This window comes from Doryrhamphus excisus, linkage group LG8, assembly GCF_037039965.1.
Source record: "Doryrhamphus excisus strain RoL-2023G ecotype Guam linkage group LG8, RoL_Dexc_Guam_v1.1, whole genome shotgun sequence".
NCBI lineage: Eukaryota > Metazoa > Chordata > Actinopteri > Syngnathiformes > Syngnathidae > Doryrhamphus > Doryrhamphus excisus.
In genome coordinates, this window is record NC_136364.1 from 14,891,641 (window position 1) to 14,908,898 (window position 17,258).

Genomic DNA, 17,258 nt, shown 5'->3' on the forward strand with positions numbered 1-17,258 from the left:
AAACAAGCCACTTTCCAAAAAGAGCTGCCCTTCTTTCAACACAGTCCAATCTTTAAGCTTCTCCAATGATCTAGTGGCTTGTGCTGAAGGGCATTATCAAGTCATCCAGCAGTATTGGTAGCAATTCAGTGGTGATTTAAATGAGCAGATATGTAAGTCCAGTATGCGAGTACGAAACCGGTTTCACTGCATGCCACCGAGAGACACTGCTGGAGTACACGCTGACCCCGCCCAGTCTGCTTTTTAAAAATGCTCTGTGTATCTTTTACATATTCTGTAATATGCTGTATTGTTGCTTCGATGCGATGCGTTTGAGAGAAGTACGCAGGGCGAAGAAGGTGTCGTGTGTAAAGGGTGGAGGTCACACATTAAGTGTGGCTCAGTGGTTGCCGCAAGTGCCTCTGTGAGATGCCAGACGATGCAAAATCAGGCAAAGAAAGCGGCTCAAATGTTTCAATGAGTATACTGAGGACATTGTGCACTTAGTTTCTGCGTGCACAAATGTGGAGAATCCAAGTGCCCTCCCATTCGTGACTGCGTCTCAATTTGCACCCTTAAAGAGGTACATAGTTGGAATTAGTACTTTATTTTCCAAAAAGTACTTGAATTGAACGGAACGGAATTACTCCTCCATACCAGTAATTTAGTTTTGCGGCATGAGCAATTCCTGAGGCAGAGCTCGTACTTACAGTTCTCCACCAAAACACCAGGAGGCGGTGTCTTCTTTAGACTCGCTACTTAGCTTCCTGTGTGGTAAGGAGTAAACAATGATGACGGATCCAGACGGATCAGTGCATAATACTGCAACACATTTCAAAGTAAGGGAAACAGCTGTGTAATGACAACTAAAGGGTTAAAGTAATGCCGTCACACGAAGTGAATAACTCGAGTGGTTGCAATTTATAAGTAAAAAGGAGAGAAGTGGGTACATTGCAATAATAATTTCTGGTCAAGTATGCAACGACTTGGGTAAAAAGTGGCGCCTTTAGGAACTATAGTACGCAGTGTACACAATTGTGTACTTTTCTCCTTTTTAATTGCAAATTGCACCCCTTCAAGATGGCAACAATTGAGCGCTTTTTGTTTCTTTTTATTTTATTTTAGTAACAAAGTAAAAGAAAACATTCCCTACAGAATATACATATGATATTTCAACAAAATCAAGCAATAAACTGAAATTTCTACAAAAGTGCACAAATAGACACAGGCACAAAGGAACACAAAACAGATCTCCTTTTTAGTTGTGAATTGCAACCCCTCAAGATGGCAACACTTGAGCGCTTTTTGTTTCTTTTACTTTTATTTTAGTAACAAATTAAAAGAAAACATTCCCTACAGATTATACAGATGATATTTCAACACAATCAAGCAATAAAACAAAATTTCTACAAAAGTGCGCAAATAGAGAAGCAGGCACAAAGGAACACAAAACATCTCCTTTTTAATTGTGAATTGCAACCCCTCAAGATGGCAACAATTGAGCGATTTTGTTTCTTTTGCTTTTATTTTAGTAACAAAGTAAAAGAAAACATTCCCAACAGAATATGCATATGATATTTCAACAAAATTAAGCTACAAATCGAAATTTCTACAAAAGTGCACAAATAGAGACGCAGTCACAAAGGAACACAAAACAGAGAACGGTGGATTCTTGCTCTATTTCTATATACAGTCAGTCCATTTCACTTGAATACATGCGTACCGCTCCTGAGGCTCAAGGAACTATAGAATACCATAAGGCCGAATTGTCCAGAAGTAAAAAATATTGTTAAATTTCATGTAACTCACACAGGCACTTCCAAAGACAGCCACCATCCTGAGAGTGCCTCTTGTGTACAAAAGATGGAAGCAGCTGATCTCCCTCTTCCATCCACCCAAGTGCATCTACTTAAAAACCAACTAGACTGAGCTGAGAGACAAGTCCCTGCCTCCGTGGAATGACTCAGTGAGAAACGAATGGCACACGATGCACTTTAGAGACGAGTCATGGATTTCTGACTCGTGAGACCAATGCTGGTGCTGCTGCTGCTGGTTTGTGGTGCATGTTGCACAAGAATGTCAAATCAATCCATTTTCTATATGCCGCTTGTTATCACTAGGGTCACCGCTCAAATCAAAATATGGAAACAAAAAAAAATATTTTTTTATATCCACCCATGTCTCATTACATTATGTGTATGTGCAGGACACAATGTGAGTCTTGTCTCTCAGCTCAACAATGTCCACTTAAGACAAATCTATTTTTAGTGAATGGAAACTAAGATGAGGTTCCAAGGTTCTCTCAGATGCAGGTATCTGGTATATGGTATGACAAAGGGTTTATTTCTTAACAAAACAGTTCAAGTATCACAGTGAAAAGTACATTAATAATGGGAAACTCCATTCCTTTTACTGACTCCAGTTCTCACGAGTCATTAAAGTATATTGGTCACATGATTCACTGGAGCACGTGCACAGAAACTTCCGTGAATCGTTGAAACGCGCTTGAAATGGGTATTCGAGTCACTTGAGTCATGGCGCGCATGCGTTGACACTCGTGTGAATCGCGTCCCTCAATTGCTCGATTGACTTGAGTCACAGCGTATGCGCAGATACTTCCGCCCGATTGGGTGATCACTTTATTCGCGTGTGAATATCGGGTACCGACTCACTTGAGCCACCCCGGAACACCCTCATTTAATGACATGTTTTAATGGAGCTGCAGATTGAGTAAGTGAACAAGTTAACAGAGACCCGTGAGTCCTCATTTCAGTGTTCAACAACTCTTTCATGACTCCCACATTTGTGTGGCCATTTGTTTGTGTTACATCTAAATCTGCAGAGAGAAACAAGTCATTTTTACACAATCATACACTTGAAAACAATGTGTAAGCTGTGCTTAATGCTGTTGTGTGGTTTTATACAGGCAAAACTGTGCACATTGTGTGGTGTTATATACACGTTTACACAGAATTAGCATTTATCGATTATCATCGTTAGTAGACTTCTGCTTTTCTGAGCATCCGGCATGCGTATATGTCAAAGTGAGTACTTTATTCCCACATTTAATTTGCCTTTCCTGAAAAGGTAAAAATAATCTCACCCAAGTCATTGATATCATTAACTAAGCTAATGACTTTATAGTCCCACTGATTGATTGATGTTTTGCTCAAGGTGCCATCTTTCCACTGCTTCCTATGTGACAGGAATATGGATTTTAGCCAACACATGAATTTATCCCCGGACATGAAACATTTACGTCTGTTTCTTTTGAACTTCTCCTCACTTTGTTTACGGAAATGTATTTAGATGTTCTTATGTTGTCTATTTTGGTTTATTCTTGTATCGACGTCTCGGACATTGTCATTTTAAAATCATGTTTCACAATGATTAAAAAAAATATGAATATAGGAAAACAATAAAACATAATTTGTATCTCTGTGTGTATCATTTATTTTAAAAATAACAATCAGGACATTTCTGCAGTAAAAAGTCACTAGGTTAATGTTAGCAACATGCTAACCACAAGGTCCCAGTGGTTAGCATGGTTAGCATGGTTAGCAGGAGATCGGGAAAAATAATTTTATGTGACCAAAAAATCCTGAGCCGAGCCAAAAAGAATAATTCCCTAAGTGCCCTTAACATCCCTTACTGTTTGCCCTTACAAGGTGGAATGAACCATTTGGCATTTTTGCATTGTAAGCTACTCTCTGATGTCTCAATTTGATTAAAGGGACCCCTCCCGCCTTTGGATCCCTGGTACATTCCCACTTTGGCACCCTTGGCTTATATCATAAACAGGTCGGACCTGATTTTAATTTTCTAGTTGGGTGACATTGTGTTTCCTGAAACTTTTTAACTGTTTCAGGTAGTCACACCGTTCTTGATAAAATAAATAAAATATGTCAATATAATATAATATGTCAATAGTGTGTGCTGTTATTGTGACGAATACTTCACATCAGTTTTTTTATAGCTTGTTTTATATTAATTCATTTAAGAAATATCGAAGAAATATCGTTAATAGCATTTCAGTTGTAATATTGGACACCCTATTAAATCATTAGAAATGTTAAATTGATTTAAAAGTACTTTTAATGGCAAAAAGCACTCTGGGGGAAATCTGCAACTGGCAGAACAGCGCCCCTACGTGGCTGTAACGGACAATGCACAGCATCAGGCGAATTGCATTATGTCTTGTCTGTACCTGCTAATACAGCCATAGCCTGAAGTCATTTTACATTATGGATTTTTGGTTTGCTGTTTCAGGGTGAAATTATCGTACAAATACGACGTCTGGCAACGCTGCCTGGGATAGCCACATGACTGTCACGTGACAACCACTCCAAAATATTTCCTGTATGTCACTTCGGGACTTAATGTTCATGTCAAGTTAAGCACAAAGCTATATAGGACATATTTTAGCATACTAGAATGGGTTAAAAACACTCAACCTGATGATGCAAACGGAGTTGCTAATTTTCCACGACACCTGAACGCAGCACGGAGTTACCTGAAACTCCAATTGAGTCTCCGCCCTGTTTTTGCCTGCCAGGCGGCATCTTTCAGGAAGAACGTCGAGCGTCACAAGAGGAATTCACCTCTTTTCCACGCTTTTAACGAAGCTTCTCCGGCTTTACGCCCTCTCGTTTGGACGGAGGCACCGCGTCAACATGCTGATTAAAGAATTGTGAGTAGTTTAGGGTTGCTTTTTTTCGCTGGGAAAGACGGTCATTGCCGCTCGGCTTTAATGGCAGATAAACGCTGCAGTGAAGTTCAATACGAACCTTTTCAACCGACATTTGTTCCAATCTTACAATATTCGTGCCAGCGATAGTTTTAAATATGCAATTACTTAACTCTTGGTGCAGTTACCTTCATTACTTTAGCCTACTTGGGCTAGTTGAGAAGTACGGTATTTGTATCTAAGTTTAAGAACACAAACCAACAATCGACATGGAAAGTTGAGCCCCTTTTTGTTTTATTTAAAGTTGTTGTCACGATTAAAAAAAGAAACATTTAAGTCCAGCAAGACTAAAAGTCGTATAACCAACGAGACCATCGTCCTCCATTTAGCCTATTGATTCTTCATGGTCTTAACGAAGACTACTATTATCATAGTAGTATTTCATACGTGATGACGTATGCGGAAGTGTAATAAAGCTTTTAAAGTGCCAATTTGAAGACGATTTTTTGAATCAGAAGGTGTCTTGAAACTTTAAACTGCTGCTTTATATACATGTGTATGTGTATAAAATGTATGTGTGTATTTGTATATTTACGAGCCATAAGCGTAGGGGTGTCCAAAGTGTGGTTCCAGGGATAGTTTTTTAATGGCCCTCAGCTTATTCCAAAAAATACAATGAATTATTAATGAGATATATGATTATACACTACACAAATTTACTCTCTCACCTAGAACACATAGAGTGAGAAACAAATGATTGCACAGATTTATATTTGTTTTGACGTTTTTTTGTAAATATTGACCGCTTTATAACTGGCTTGTCATACCAGCAGTTGTCACCTGACAGTACAAAGTACATCGGAAGTCTCCCGACATGTTAAATCATTATACTCAGGAACGTCTGTCATCTTTATTAGAACTTGTAAATGATATTTAGCTGTAGACGTGTCAAAACAACACATCCCTGGATTATTTATATCCAAAATTGGCCACTCATGAAATATTCAGGGGGCGTGGACAGGCAACCGCAGGTCGCAATGATATTGCGTCATGGAACATGGAATGGAGAGAAATATGACACAAAAGCATTGCACATTATATGTATGTACTGTATGTACCGTAGTTTTGAGGGCGTCTTTGTTCCCTGGCAGTTATTTCCTCTTCCTCTTCTCGAGGTTCATACTTTCATTTCACTGTTAGCAGCAGGTCAGCTGAGAGCTTTCTTCACATCACAAGAAAGCACGGATATGATTTGCTCATAAGTGACTGCAAAGAAGAACAAGTGTCAACCTTTTAAACACATTTCACTTGTTTGATTATTGTTGTCTGAAGTCACTGCGGCCTTCCGCTGTCAAGGCACCAAGTCATCAATGTTCCGGCTCATTCTTGCTGGTGTCTGCGTTTTCCCCTCTGAGAAAGTGTGTTATAGGTCACGTTTCTGCATGAAGATTTACAGGAAATTACCGCATTTGTCCGCTCAGACACTGCAAAATTATTATATACACGGTTTATATTACATTATAGAATTACTGTTGCAACGACTCATCATCAGTAGGGTAAAACTAACCCGTCTCACGACGGTCTAAACCCAGCTCACGTTCCCTATTAGTGGGTGAACAATCCAACGCTTGGTGAATTCTGCTTCACAATGATAGGAAGAGCTGACATCGAAGGATCAAAAAGCGACATCGCTATGAACGCTTGGCCGCCACAAGCCAGTTAAAATAAATGCATAAGGCTAAAAACAACCAATTACATAAAAATGTCATCCAATACTTCTCTACAAGAGAGGAGAAATATGATCTCAGGGAAGAACTAAATCTGAAACACTTATATGCTAGGACTACGTTAAAAAGCCATAACATTTCAGTATGTGGAATCAAACTATGGAATGGATTGAGTAAGGTACTCAAACAATGCACAACGATGAGCCAATTCAAGAAACAATACAAGCAGTTGATGTTTGCTAAATACAAGGATGAAGAGTCTTGAACCAGTCATGATGTGCTATATATATCACTATATTGACACTTACTATGGTACCCATTATGTCATTGGATGGTCATATCACCTCGAGGTACATTATTTAAAAAAAAAAACAAACGAAAAAAAAACAACCTTAAACCGTATTATGGAAAGCAGGAAGTGAACAAATGTAACAGTTACTGATTGTAAAAGTACCAGATGGAGGGGTAGGATTTAATAAGCTTTGCTTCTTCCTACTCCTTTTGGACATGTGGAACTGTGAACTGATTATGTGATGCATTCAATTGTAATCTGATGCATGTTCAAATGAAATAAAACCATTACCATTACCATTATTCAAAATCATTGATTTAGCGATTTCACCCTATCAGAATAAAAGACAAACAAACCAACAGTATAATACAATGTGACAATATCAACATATTTTTTATTGCATATAGTGTTTATTATTTTGTTATTTTCTGTTGACAAAATATGCATCTGTGTTACTGATTCATCATTTGGTGTCTTCTAACATAACGCGCTTTTTGTTTTTCTCCTAGCCGAATCGTCCTGCCCATTTCAGTAGAAGAGGTAAGGACTTGTCTATGCTTTTACTATTATTCATTTGGACGTTGTGATGATCATTATCGACATTGTTAATGAAGGAGGTGCTCTTCTTTGCAAGGAAAATATCTACGATCGACTCAAAAGTACTTTTTGTTTTGGTAAATTAGTCTTTGGGTGTACACAAGAATGGGGTGTTGTCACATTTTCATAATGGATGAATGACATGTTAGGACTACATGCACATGTCACACCCTCTTCTTCTTAAGCCACACCTTTTTATAATCTTTGCATAATTTGACCTTGGAGTGACCCTCTTTGTGATTTCTATTTTTTTAATGTACAGCATTTAACAATGAAGTCATTATTTTCCTGTTACGCTGTCAGTGAAACCAGCACTGAGCTTTTTCGGCTCCTCTATTGACAGTCGTTGGAGATTCGGGAAAATGTATAGATTTTTTTTTTTTCTTTCCCCAAAAAAACTTTACTAACTGCTGCTTTGTGTCTCAGCAAACTCTGGCAACAGGAGCACATTAGCTACAATTTAACAAGATGTGACCTCCTCTACACCAGGGGTCTCAAACTCAATTTACCTGGGGGCCACTGGAGCTAGGGTCTGGGCGAGGCTGGGCCGCATCAGGTTTTCCCAAAAAAAAAAACGCATTTATTAAAAACAGAAAAATGAATAAACTTTGCTTTGGTTCCGATTTTCTACGAGAAAAGCTCTGATAAAACATTCCACTGTTTTCAAATATCTTCATTTTTATTTTTCTACACAAAATAAGATCAAGAATAAAGAAAATCAATCAATAATAAATAAATATAATAATAATAAAACAGCAAATAATAAAAACTTAAGAAACCACATATAGTTGGTGGGTAGACAAATTATTGTTTTCAGATTGAAATTAACAAAGCAAACTCTACCACAACTGCAGGGTCTTGAGACACATGCTAACTCGCAAACTAGAGAGCTAGCGACCTAAACGTTAGCCTCCAAGTTATTTCCTTTTTAAACTTAAAAAGCCAAAAACTTACCACTTCCACACGGATAGGGAGGATAACTAGTAACAGTTTTTTAACCTTTAACATGAACATTAATCAAACGTAATAACTTTTTCTGGGTACATGATACCATACAGCATCCATATGAAACTTGCGCGGGCCGCACTAACATTAAACTTTCATATCAAGGCGGGGGCCTCAAACTAGTGTCCTGCTCTACACCAAGCATGGACAAACTACGGCCCTTTATGATTCATTCCTGTCCGGACAAATGATTTGCGGTGCTATTTTCTAAACCACCTTAAGTTAGTCATTTTACATTTTTTAAAAAGATCCTGAGTATTACAAAACAAAAAGGTCACCTGTGCTGAGCTGCAGGATCCGATTGGCTGTCCGTCAAGACACAGAGCGGTCCTGGCCCCAAATGAAGGTCCTTACTGGTGCCGACTGCAGCACAGTAACTCAGCTTCTGTGGGAAAAGGGTTTCAAAAACAAATTCAAAGCTTTCGTCTACTTCAACACCACAAAAATGCCCGTTTCGATTTCGCCAGGGCGCATCAAACATGGGACATTGGAAGTTGTATTCTATGATGAGAAAAATTGTAACCATGACGGTCCAGATGGCTTCCAACGTGACTGGTATGACACAGTGGAGGGGGGTCCATCATGATCTGGGGTGCTTTTTCATTCAGTGGAACACTGGAGCTTCATGTGGTGCAGGGTCGTCAAACGGTGGTCGGTGCAGACGTTGCAGCTAGCATCCCTCATGACAGAGGGTCCTGGTCAGTTGGGTTCTTCAACAGGACAACGCTGGCTTGACCAAGTACTTCTTAAGGGAGAATAACATCACTCTTTTGCACCATCCTTCATGTTCCTCTGTTTAAATCCCATATAGAACATTTAGGGATGGATGGCAAGTGAAGTTTATAAAAATGACCATCAGTTCCAGTCAGTTGATGCCCTTTATGAAGCCATCTTCACCACTTGGAGCAAAGTTTCCAATAGCCTCCTGGAAACACTCGCATCAAGCATGACCAAACCCATTTTTGAAGTGATTAACAAGAAAGGTCACTCATTACTTAGTCCTGAGATTTTTTATTCTGGTTTTGGAGAGTTTTTAGTCATTTTTTATGCAATGGTCTTAAACTTTTGAATTTCCTTGGAAACTACAGCCAATCACACTTCTTTTTTTAAATTAGTGACCTAAACCAGACCAGAAGAGACTGCGTCACAGCAGCTCTGAGAAGAAGTGGCTTTGTTTTTTTTTTAAATGTGTGCAAGTATATATGACAAGTCTTGCAGAAAGGTGATATTTATTTACTTGTTACCTTTTGGAGATGCTGCTTCCTAAAAGGAAATACTACTTCTAGTTCAGACCATCAAAAAGTACAGCGTGAAATCCTGCCTCAACACGTCAATTTACTGTCTGCTTTCAAGTTCGGCCTGTTTGTTGTTTGCAGTTGAGCGTTAACTTCGAGCCCTGAAATCTCACAAAGGCTTGTTTCACGTCTGTTTAGTCCTGAAAGGAAACACACCGGTTATACATGGAAAGTCGCATTCCGATGTTCCAGCTCATGGTGACATGGAGGGCTCTCCAAAATTCAAGATCATTTGTCCCAGTTAAAATTTGACAAAATGTGTTTTCTCACCAATTTGTCCCAATATTTACCACATATTTACTACATATCCATTGAGGAACACGTAAGGGGTACATGTTGATCACAATGCATGGCAGCCAGATGCTCTAGGAGGCGATTTCTGCAACATTTAGTTTGGACCTTAGGGGTTTGTAGGAGAATAATAATAATAATAACAACAACAATATTATTATTTATAATAATAACAACAACAATATTATTATTGTTACTCTCCTACAACACCCTAAAGTCCAAACTAAATATTTATCGCAATGACTGTGGGTTAACAGACGTCAATGTAAAATTTTATTTTTTTAAAAATAAAATATTAATAATAATAATAACAACAACAATATTATTATTTATAATAATAATAATAACAACAGTATTATTATTTATAATAACAATAATATTATTATTATTATAAATATTTGTATTTAAAAAAAAATTAATTTTACATTGACGTCTGTTAACCCACAGTCATTAAATAAAGCAATAAATATTTAGTAATGGTAGGATGGTTTTGAACCACAATCTTCGCCATCTTGACCTAGTTTTATGGTGTGTTTTTTTTCACCTTATTATCATTTATTTTCTAATTCTTTTTTTAATTGTTGGAATGGGCATTTTAGTAAATTGTATTCCTGAATTTTGGGACAAAATTAACAGGGATCTATTTTTTTTATGTATTTTGGATTTTTATGTCAACTTAAGGATGCAGAAAATTTATGATATTATATTGTTTATATTATGTTTTTCACTGTCCATCTTTTTTATTTGACTTTGTTTTTATTTTTACCATCTTTAGACTATCAATTAGATTTTTTGAATTCATTTTGTGAAGCCTCTGAGAAGTAGACAATAGAGCGCCCTCTGCTGGTTGTCACTGTTATTTTTCCTGTGACACATTCTGCTGCTGGCTGCAGCATCATCAAGCATAAGGTGTATTTTGAGGCCACACCAGAAAACCAGCGAAAAAGCATCAGTAAAACACAATTACAGGGGTTTTATAGGCTGCTTCATTGATCACCATTGTTGTTAAATGGGCATCGTATTGTCAGTTACAACAGTAACAAGAAAATCTAAAACATTAACAGAGGTTAATTTTAAATTGACACTTATTCAATTATTTATTATTGATGAAATTCTTTGTACATTTTATTATTTATTTGACAAATTTATTTTTGATAAGTTTGCATACATGGACCGTACTGCATTTGAATTGAAGACCCCTGCAGTACAGCAATAAAAAAAATACAGCAATTAAATGAAACCATAATTTTTTTTATGTATACTATGTGGCTTAGTTATTACTGGCGCTTTGCTTTCCAAAATGAAGTATTTAATTAATTTATAGGAGTATTTATCAAAATACAGTATATAGTGTCTGACCTTTTGAAGTTGATTTTTGCCTTTTACCTTAGTTATTTTGCATGATTTTTCTTTTTTTACTAAAACGCTTAATCGGATTAAAAATTGAGGAATTCAGAGCCAAGTCAACCCCCCTGTGGGCTCTGCCGTCATGTGCAAAAACAACCCCTTCTTTTCTTGTTCTTTCAGTATCAAGTGGGCCAACTGTATGCAGTAGCAGAGGCCAGCAAGAGTGAGACGGGTGGCGGAGAGGGCGTTGAGGTGTTGCAAAATGAGCCCTATGAAAAAGAGGGCGAGAAGGGACAGTATACCCACAAGATCTACCACCTGCAGAGGTATGCACTTGACTACCCGGAGATTCATACTTACCATTTATTTATAAAACTGTACGTACACTGCATACTCACAAACCTACATACACAAGAACATCCAGATGCTGGGAAAAGTAAGGATTTAGTAGAGGAAACGTGTCGGTAGCTAAATCATTCCATCTACTGGAAGTGCAGTGTCATCGAAAAGGGTTTAAGCAGTTGATGTTTGCTAAATACAAGGATGAAGAGTCTTGAACCAGTCATGATGTGCTATATATATCACTATATTGACACTTACTATGGTACCCATTATGTCATTGGATGGTCATATCACATAGTACGTGACAAAAAATTTAAAAAAAGCGACAACAATTCAATTATATTAGGAAAGCAGGAAGTGAACAAATGTAACAGTTACTGATTGTAAAAGTACCAGATGGAGGGGTAGGATTTAATAAGCTTCTTCCTTCTCCTTCAGTATATTAAAGACATTGTTGTGACATTCCAAGTGTCCTTGAATGCATCTTGCAGGTCGTCTGGTGTGGTGGTTCTCAACTGGTTTGGATGTTGAGAAGTTTTTCAACTAAAATCTACATGTGTAGCCTTTGGGGAAATGTCGCTAGCAAAATGTTACCCAGCATACCTTGCGGCTTGTATACTTTTAGTGTGTATGTGTTATTCTGATACCAGCACATAAAGAGAGTTGTAAGAGTGTTGTAAGTACGTGTTTTTTTTGTCTACCTTTCCTGCCAAAGCTGATCATAATGTCGGCATTTCCCTGGTAGAGCTTCTTAAAAGTCTTCTTCCTACTCCTTTTGGACATGTGGAACTGTGAACTGATTATGTGATGCATTCAATTGTAATCTGATGCATGTTCAAATGAAATAAAACCATTACCAAACTAGACTTGAGCACCTTCCACACCTACTACATATAGATATATTGAAGTGTGCCTTTGTCTCCGCAGTAAAGTTCCAGCTTTCATCCGTCTGATGGCTCCAAAGGGTGCTCTCGAGATTCACGAGAAGGCCTGGAATGCATATCCCTACTGCAAAACCAGTGAGTATTCCTGAAGTAATAGAATGCCACACGTAATAGCCTTGCATGGCATGAATCTCCTTTTTAATAAGACATCAGTCAATGTTGACTTGTGGTGAGGTTCATGGCTGGTGACACACCGACTACTTTGTAGGCTTTTTTTAAATATTAAAACAGTTTATACAGTATAATACAAAAAGAAGAGATGTGCCTATTTGCCTTTCATCAGCAATCAGCAGTAGAACTTAGTATCATATATCAGTTCCCAACAAGAAAATGGAGGATAAAACAGCCTTTTGTGAAGATATATTTCAAATCAAATCAACTTTATTTGTATAGCACTTTTCCTGCAAAGAAATGCAACACAAAGTGCTTTACATATTTAAAACAATTTCCACAATTAAAAGGAAAAAACAAAGAAACAAAAGAAAGCCCCGCCTTCCCACCCTCCATACTAGACCCACACACGCAATCACACAATCACACACAGTAGAGACATGGCATGGCACTGAGGAACAAGGATACGCCACCTTTGGGGCCATCCACACTGGGAGGAGCTGCAGGCCGTGCCATCGGAGGACCAGCACCCGGGCCCCCCCGACTCCGACAGACGGGCAGACCCCCACATTAAAGGGAGGAACCCCCAGCCGGGCCGGGTCGAAGGGACCCAAGGATGGCACCCCCTCAGCAGACCCGAACAGCCCCCTCAGTGTGGAGGAACCCCCTGAGGAAAACACTGGAGTTAGAAGCTGAAGACTAAGAGCATAAAATAGGACTAAAAAGATAAAAACAAAACACTGGAGTTAAAAGCTGAAGACTAACTTTCGTGAAAGCGGAAATACATAAACTATACCACAACACAAACAATAAAGGGTCGTTTTACATCAAATTAACGATTCATTTACAAATATGACACCATGAACTATTTACAATTTCACATTTGGAACTAAACCGGATGTACGCACACGTGTGCATGCGACAGCTCAAATATATATACCACAAGAAACAGTAAAAAAAGGGTTGTTTTACATCAAAATAACAATTTATTTCCAAAAATAACACCATGAACAATTTACAATTTCATATGGGGAATTATACTGTGTCTGTGCATGTATTAAATTATGTCTCCAATGCATAACCTTCTGCACGCTACACTCCTCCATGCTTTTTGCTGTTAAATGTTTTTACATACAGAACATCCATGTAATTTACAATTCAGTTAAATGAACAAATATTCTTTATTTTATGTCATCATTATTCCTTTTTGATTTTCCTCACGTGGCTTTGCCTCCCCTGACCGTCATTGTCTGTCAAGTGCCTGAAATAGTCATTTATAAATGAAAACGTTTATTAACTCTTGACTGTTTTTCCTATCTATCCCTGACCTGCGGCCCTTCTGCGATCAAGTTCTTAGTGTAAGTAACAGTTTTCTAAAATGAGTTGACACGATGACAAAATTAAATCATGTATGTAATTTCTTTGCTCTGTATCCGGTATCCTTGAGGTATGAAATGTGACGGATCCTTTCCTATGTTTCCTAGAATACATACATGAAAGACAAGTTCATGATTAAGATTGAGACGTGGCACAAGCCAGACATGGGAGAACAGGACAATGTAAGTCATGTGACATAGTTCTAGCCAATCCCTTTACCTGTCAGTGGTACTGTAATGCAATGGCGGCTTGGTTAGATTGTGTTTTCCCAGCAAATGACGTGACCTAATGGTTTGCTTTAAACGTCTGCAGGTACATGGAATAGATAAAAAACTATGGGACAAAACTGCCATTGTGGACATTGACATTGCTGACAGGAGTTATATAAATGCAAAGGTAGGAGAAAAATAACATAGCTATACCAATTTCATCTACCTTCCTACTTTGAGTCGAGAGTAAACATTCACTGCAGTCACTCTTAAGGACTACAAAGAAGACCAGGATCCAGCCATCTTTAGGTCAGAGAAGACAGGCAGAGGGCCTCTAGGACCTGACTGGAAGGTATACATTTGAACCATTCATAAAAGATTGCATTCAGGCAATATTTATGGATGTGTTTGTATTTATTGCATGTGTGTTTGCAGAAAGAACTTGTCAACAACCCAAGCTGTCCACACATGTGTGCCTACAAGCTAGTCTCAGTGGACGTCCAGTGGTGGGGACTGCAGAGCAAGCTAGAGAACTTAATTCACAAGGTATATATTTCCAGATGGCAGCTGCGTGGAGATGTACAGTTGATCCTTGTACGTTTGGAACGTTCAACTTTTACTGCAAATTTTAGGTACATTTTTGCCCCCAACACATTTCATTCACCATAAGTTATTAAGGTAATACCTACCTAATAATACCGCACTTCAGTCATACTTTTGTTGCATAGGTTGGCTGTTCCTGCGACTTATACTCCAGAGCGACTTATAAATGGGGGAGAAAAAAAATGACTATATAAAAATATTAAATAAATTAAATTTAAATTAAATAAAAACAATTTTTTTCCAATTTTATATATATATATATATATATAATTTTTTCCCCCATTTATAAGTCGCTCTGGAGTATAAGTCGCAGGAACAGCCAACCTATGCAACAAAAGTATATACGTATATATATATGTGTGTGTGTGTGTGTGTGTGTATGTGTATATATATAAATAATAAATAAAATATCCGCGACTTGTAGGTATGTTTTTTTTCTACCTGATTAGTCCATTTTTGGACTTGTGCGACTTCTACTCCGGAGCGACTTATAGTCCAGAAAATATGGTGCATTTTTGGTTGACGTCTTACATTTGCGTCACCAATTCATATGATCACATTACATTATCATTCATTAGTGGTGAATGCCCATACATTTTGAATGTGTTTAGTAAGTTTATATGGCATACTTAGGGTCTAAACCTGCAGTGTGCCGCGAGTGAACAGCATTTGAACTCTGTCAGTCATTTTTTTTTGCAAATGCTGATCCGACATCGGAGGTTAACGTCAAAGGTCAAGCTAGCAGGAGGATTTGGGTCAAAAATACACTTTTTTATGCATGTATCAGTTACTCGTTTTTTGCTGAAGCCTCAAAAAGCAGGGATCTACTGTAATGTGTGTGTGTGTGTCCCTATCGTATGACCATCCTATTTCCCTTTTGTGCAGATGGAAAGGCGCATTTTCACCCACTTCCACAGGCAGCTGTTCTGCTGGATTGATAAATGGTTTGATCTCTCCATGGATGACATCAGACGGATGGAGGACGAGACAAAGAAAGAGCTGGATGAGGTGAGTGAACAGTATAACACTGTCGACTAGTTACTACAACAGTGCCCAAACACAACCGTTGTCACATCAGCGCTTCAATACTGTGCATCTTACAGCCTTCAGGATGATTTAATTACTTATTATTATTGTTATTATTATCAGGGTTTTTTAGATGTTCGTCCTCATATTTTCTCTTTTCTACTTCGGCATGTTGGTGTGCAGCTGGACCAGCAATATCCTTTTACTGTTAATTGAATCCCAGAGAAAACTTTCACTTTCCTGTTGACTTTTGTGATTATTCAATTACATTCTTAGCATGAGATCATATATTTAAAAAATAAAAAAAGGTTGGTCACAAAACGGTGATAATTCAGTTTCATAAATTCACTGGATTGAATGATTTTGCCCGTAATTTGTTTATCATGATTATAATCTGAATAATACACAGTTTAACAAAAAAAAGAAGAGATCTGAAAATGTAGCCATCTCATCACGCTGGTATCGATCCGATTCTGACTGTATCGATTCTGAAGACTTTCGGATCGATACGCCAACATTTAAGAACCAGAAATCAGACACTTTTATTCACATGTTCTATCTTTCTACAGATGAGGTTGCGTGATGAAGTTAAAGGCATGGCTGCTGATGAATGAGTGGGTAAAGTACTTTTTTTTTTTACACTTTTCAAGTGCATCACAATCACAAATGTTCATGTTATTTTTGGTTTTTAATTAGTTATTTTTCTTTTACAGTTTTTGGTGCACTGAGTCTGACTCCATTCCTTATACACTGGACCAAGACCAACCTGACACCCCCACCAAATACTGCTGTTCCCTAATATGACCGTATAATTCAAAATGGTAAAGCAGCTGTTTATTGACTGGCTTGTAAAAAAAGGGTAATGATGCAGGTAATGATCCAGCTACAACACTGGTTATATTGTACTGACATAAACAGATTCTATCTCTGTATTAAATAAAATGACATGCATTTTAATGTAATAAGCGGGGTTCTGTACATTAAATATAGCTTTTGTTCATTTGTTCTGATCTTTGTCATTCTTTTGTTCGTATTTCCTCACATTGAACAAATTATGTGATGAAATACACCACATGAATACTTTATATTGAAAATATAAAGTTAATGTCCATGTCATTTTAAAAAAAAATCATCACACAGCAACTTAACACTCATGTGTACCTAAGAAATATACAAGTAAAAAAAAAAACAAAAGACAGCAACTATTTTAACTTCTTCTCATAATGTATTATTCCCAGCAGAGGAGTTCATTAGCCAATGGCTGCTCATGAACTCTCGCTCCCATCATGGCAGTCATTGGCCAATGACCTGCTCTGCTAGGAATAATATATATACATATATATACTACTACATGTTATTATATCTTTTCCTTTCATGGGACATAACTTTGATAGAATGTAAATTTGCTGTCCTGTTAAAGTAATTC

At 37.7% G+C, this 17,258-nt stretch overlaps 1 protein-coding gene across 1 annotated transcript; it reads left to right on the forward strand.

Annotated features, from left to right (window-relative positions):
• Positions 1-4,507: 4,507 nt before the first annotated feature.
• LOC131134971 (phosphatidylinositol transfer protein alpha isoform-like) lies at positions 4,508-16,832 on the forward strand. The gene is made up of 12 exons (XM_078792896.1): positions 4,508-4,669; positions 7,195-7,225; positions 11,401-11,546; positions 12,490-12,581; positions 12,738-12,745; positions 14,102-14,176; positions 14,307-14,390; positions 14,478-14,555; positions 14,639-14,749; positions 15,692-15,814; positions 16,402-16,450; positions 16,546-16,832. The coding sequence occupies exons 1-11, from the start codon at positions 4,653-4,655 to the stop codon at positions 16,444-16,446; spliced, it is 810 nt and encodes a 269-aa protein (XP_078649022.1). The 5' UTR covers positions 4,508-4,652; the 3' UTR covers positions 16,447-16,450; positions 16,546-16,832.
• The last annotated feature ends 426 nt before the right edge of the window (positions 16,833-17,258 follow it).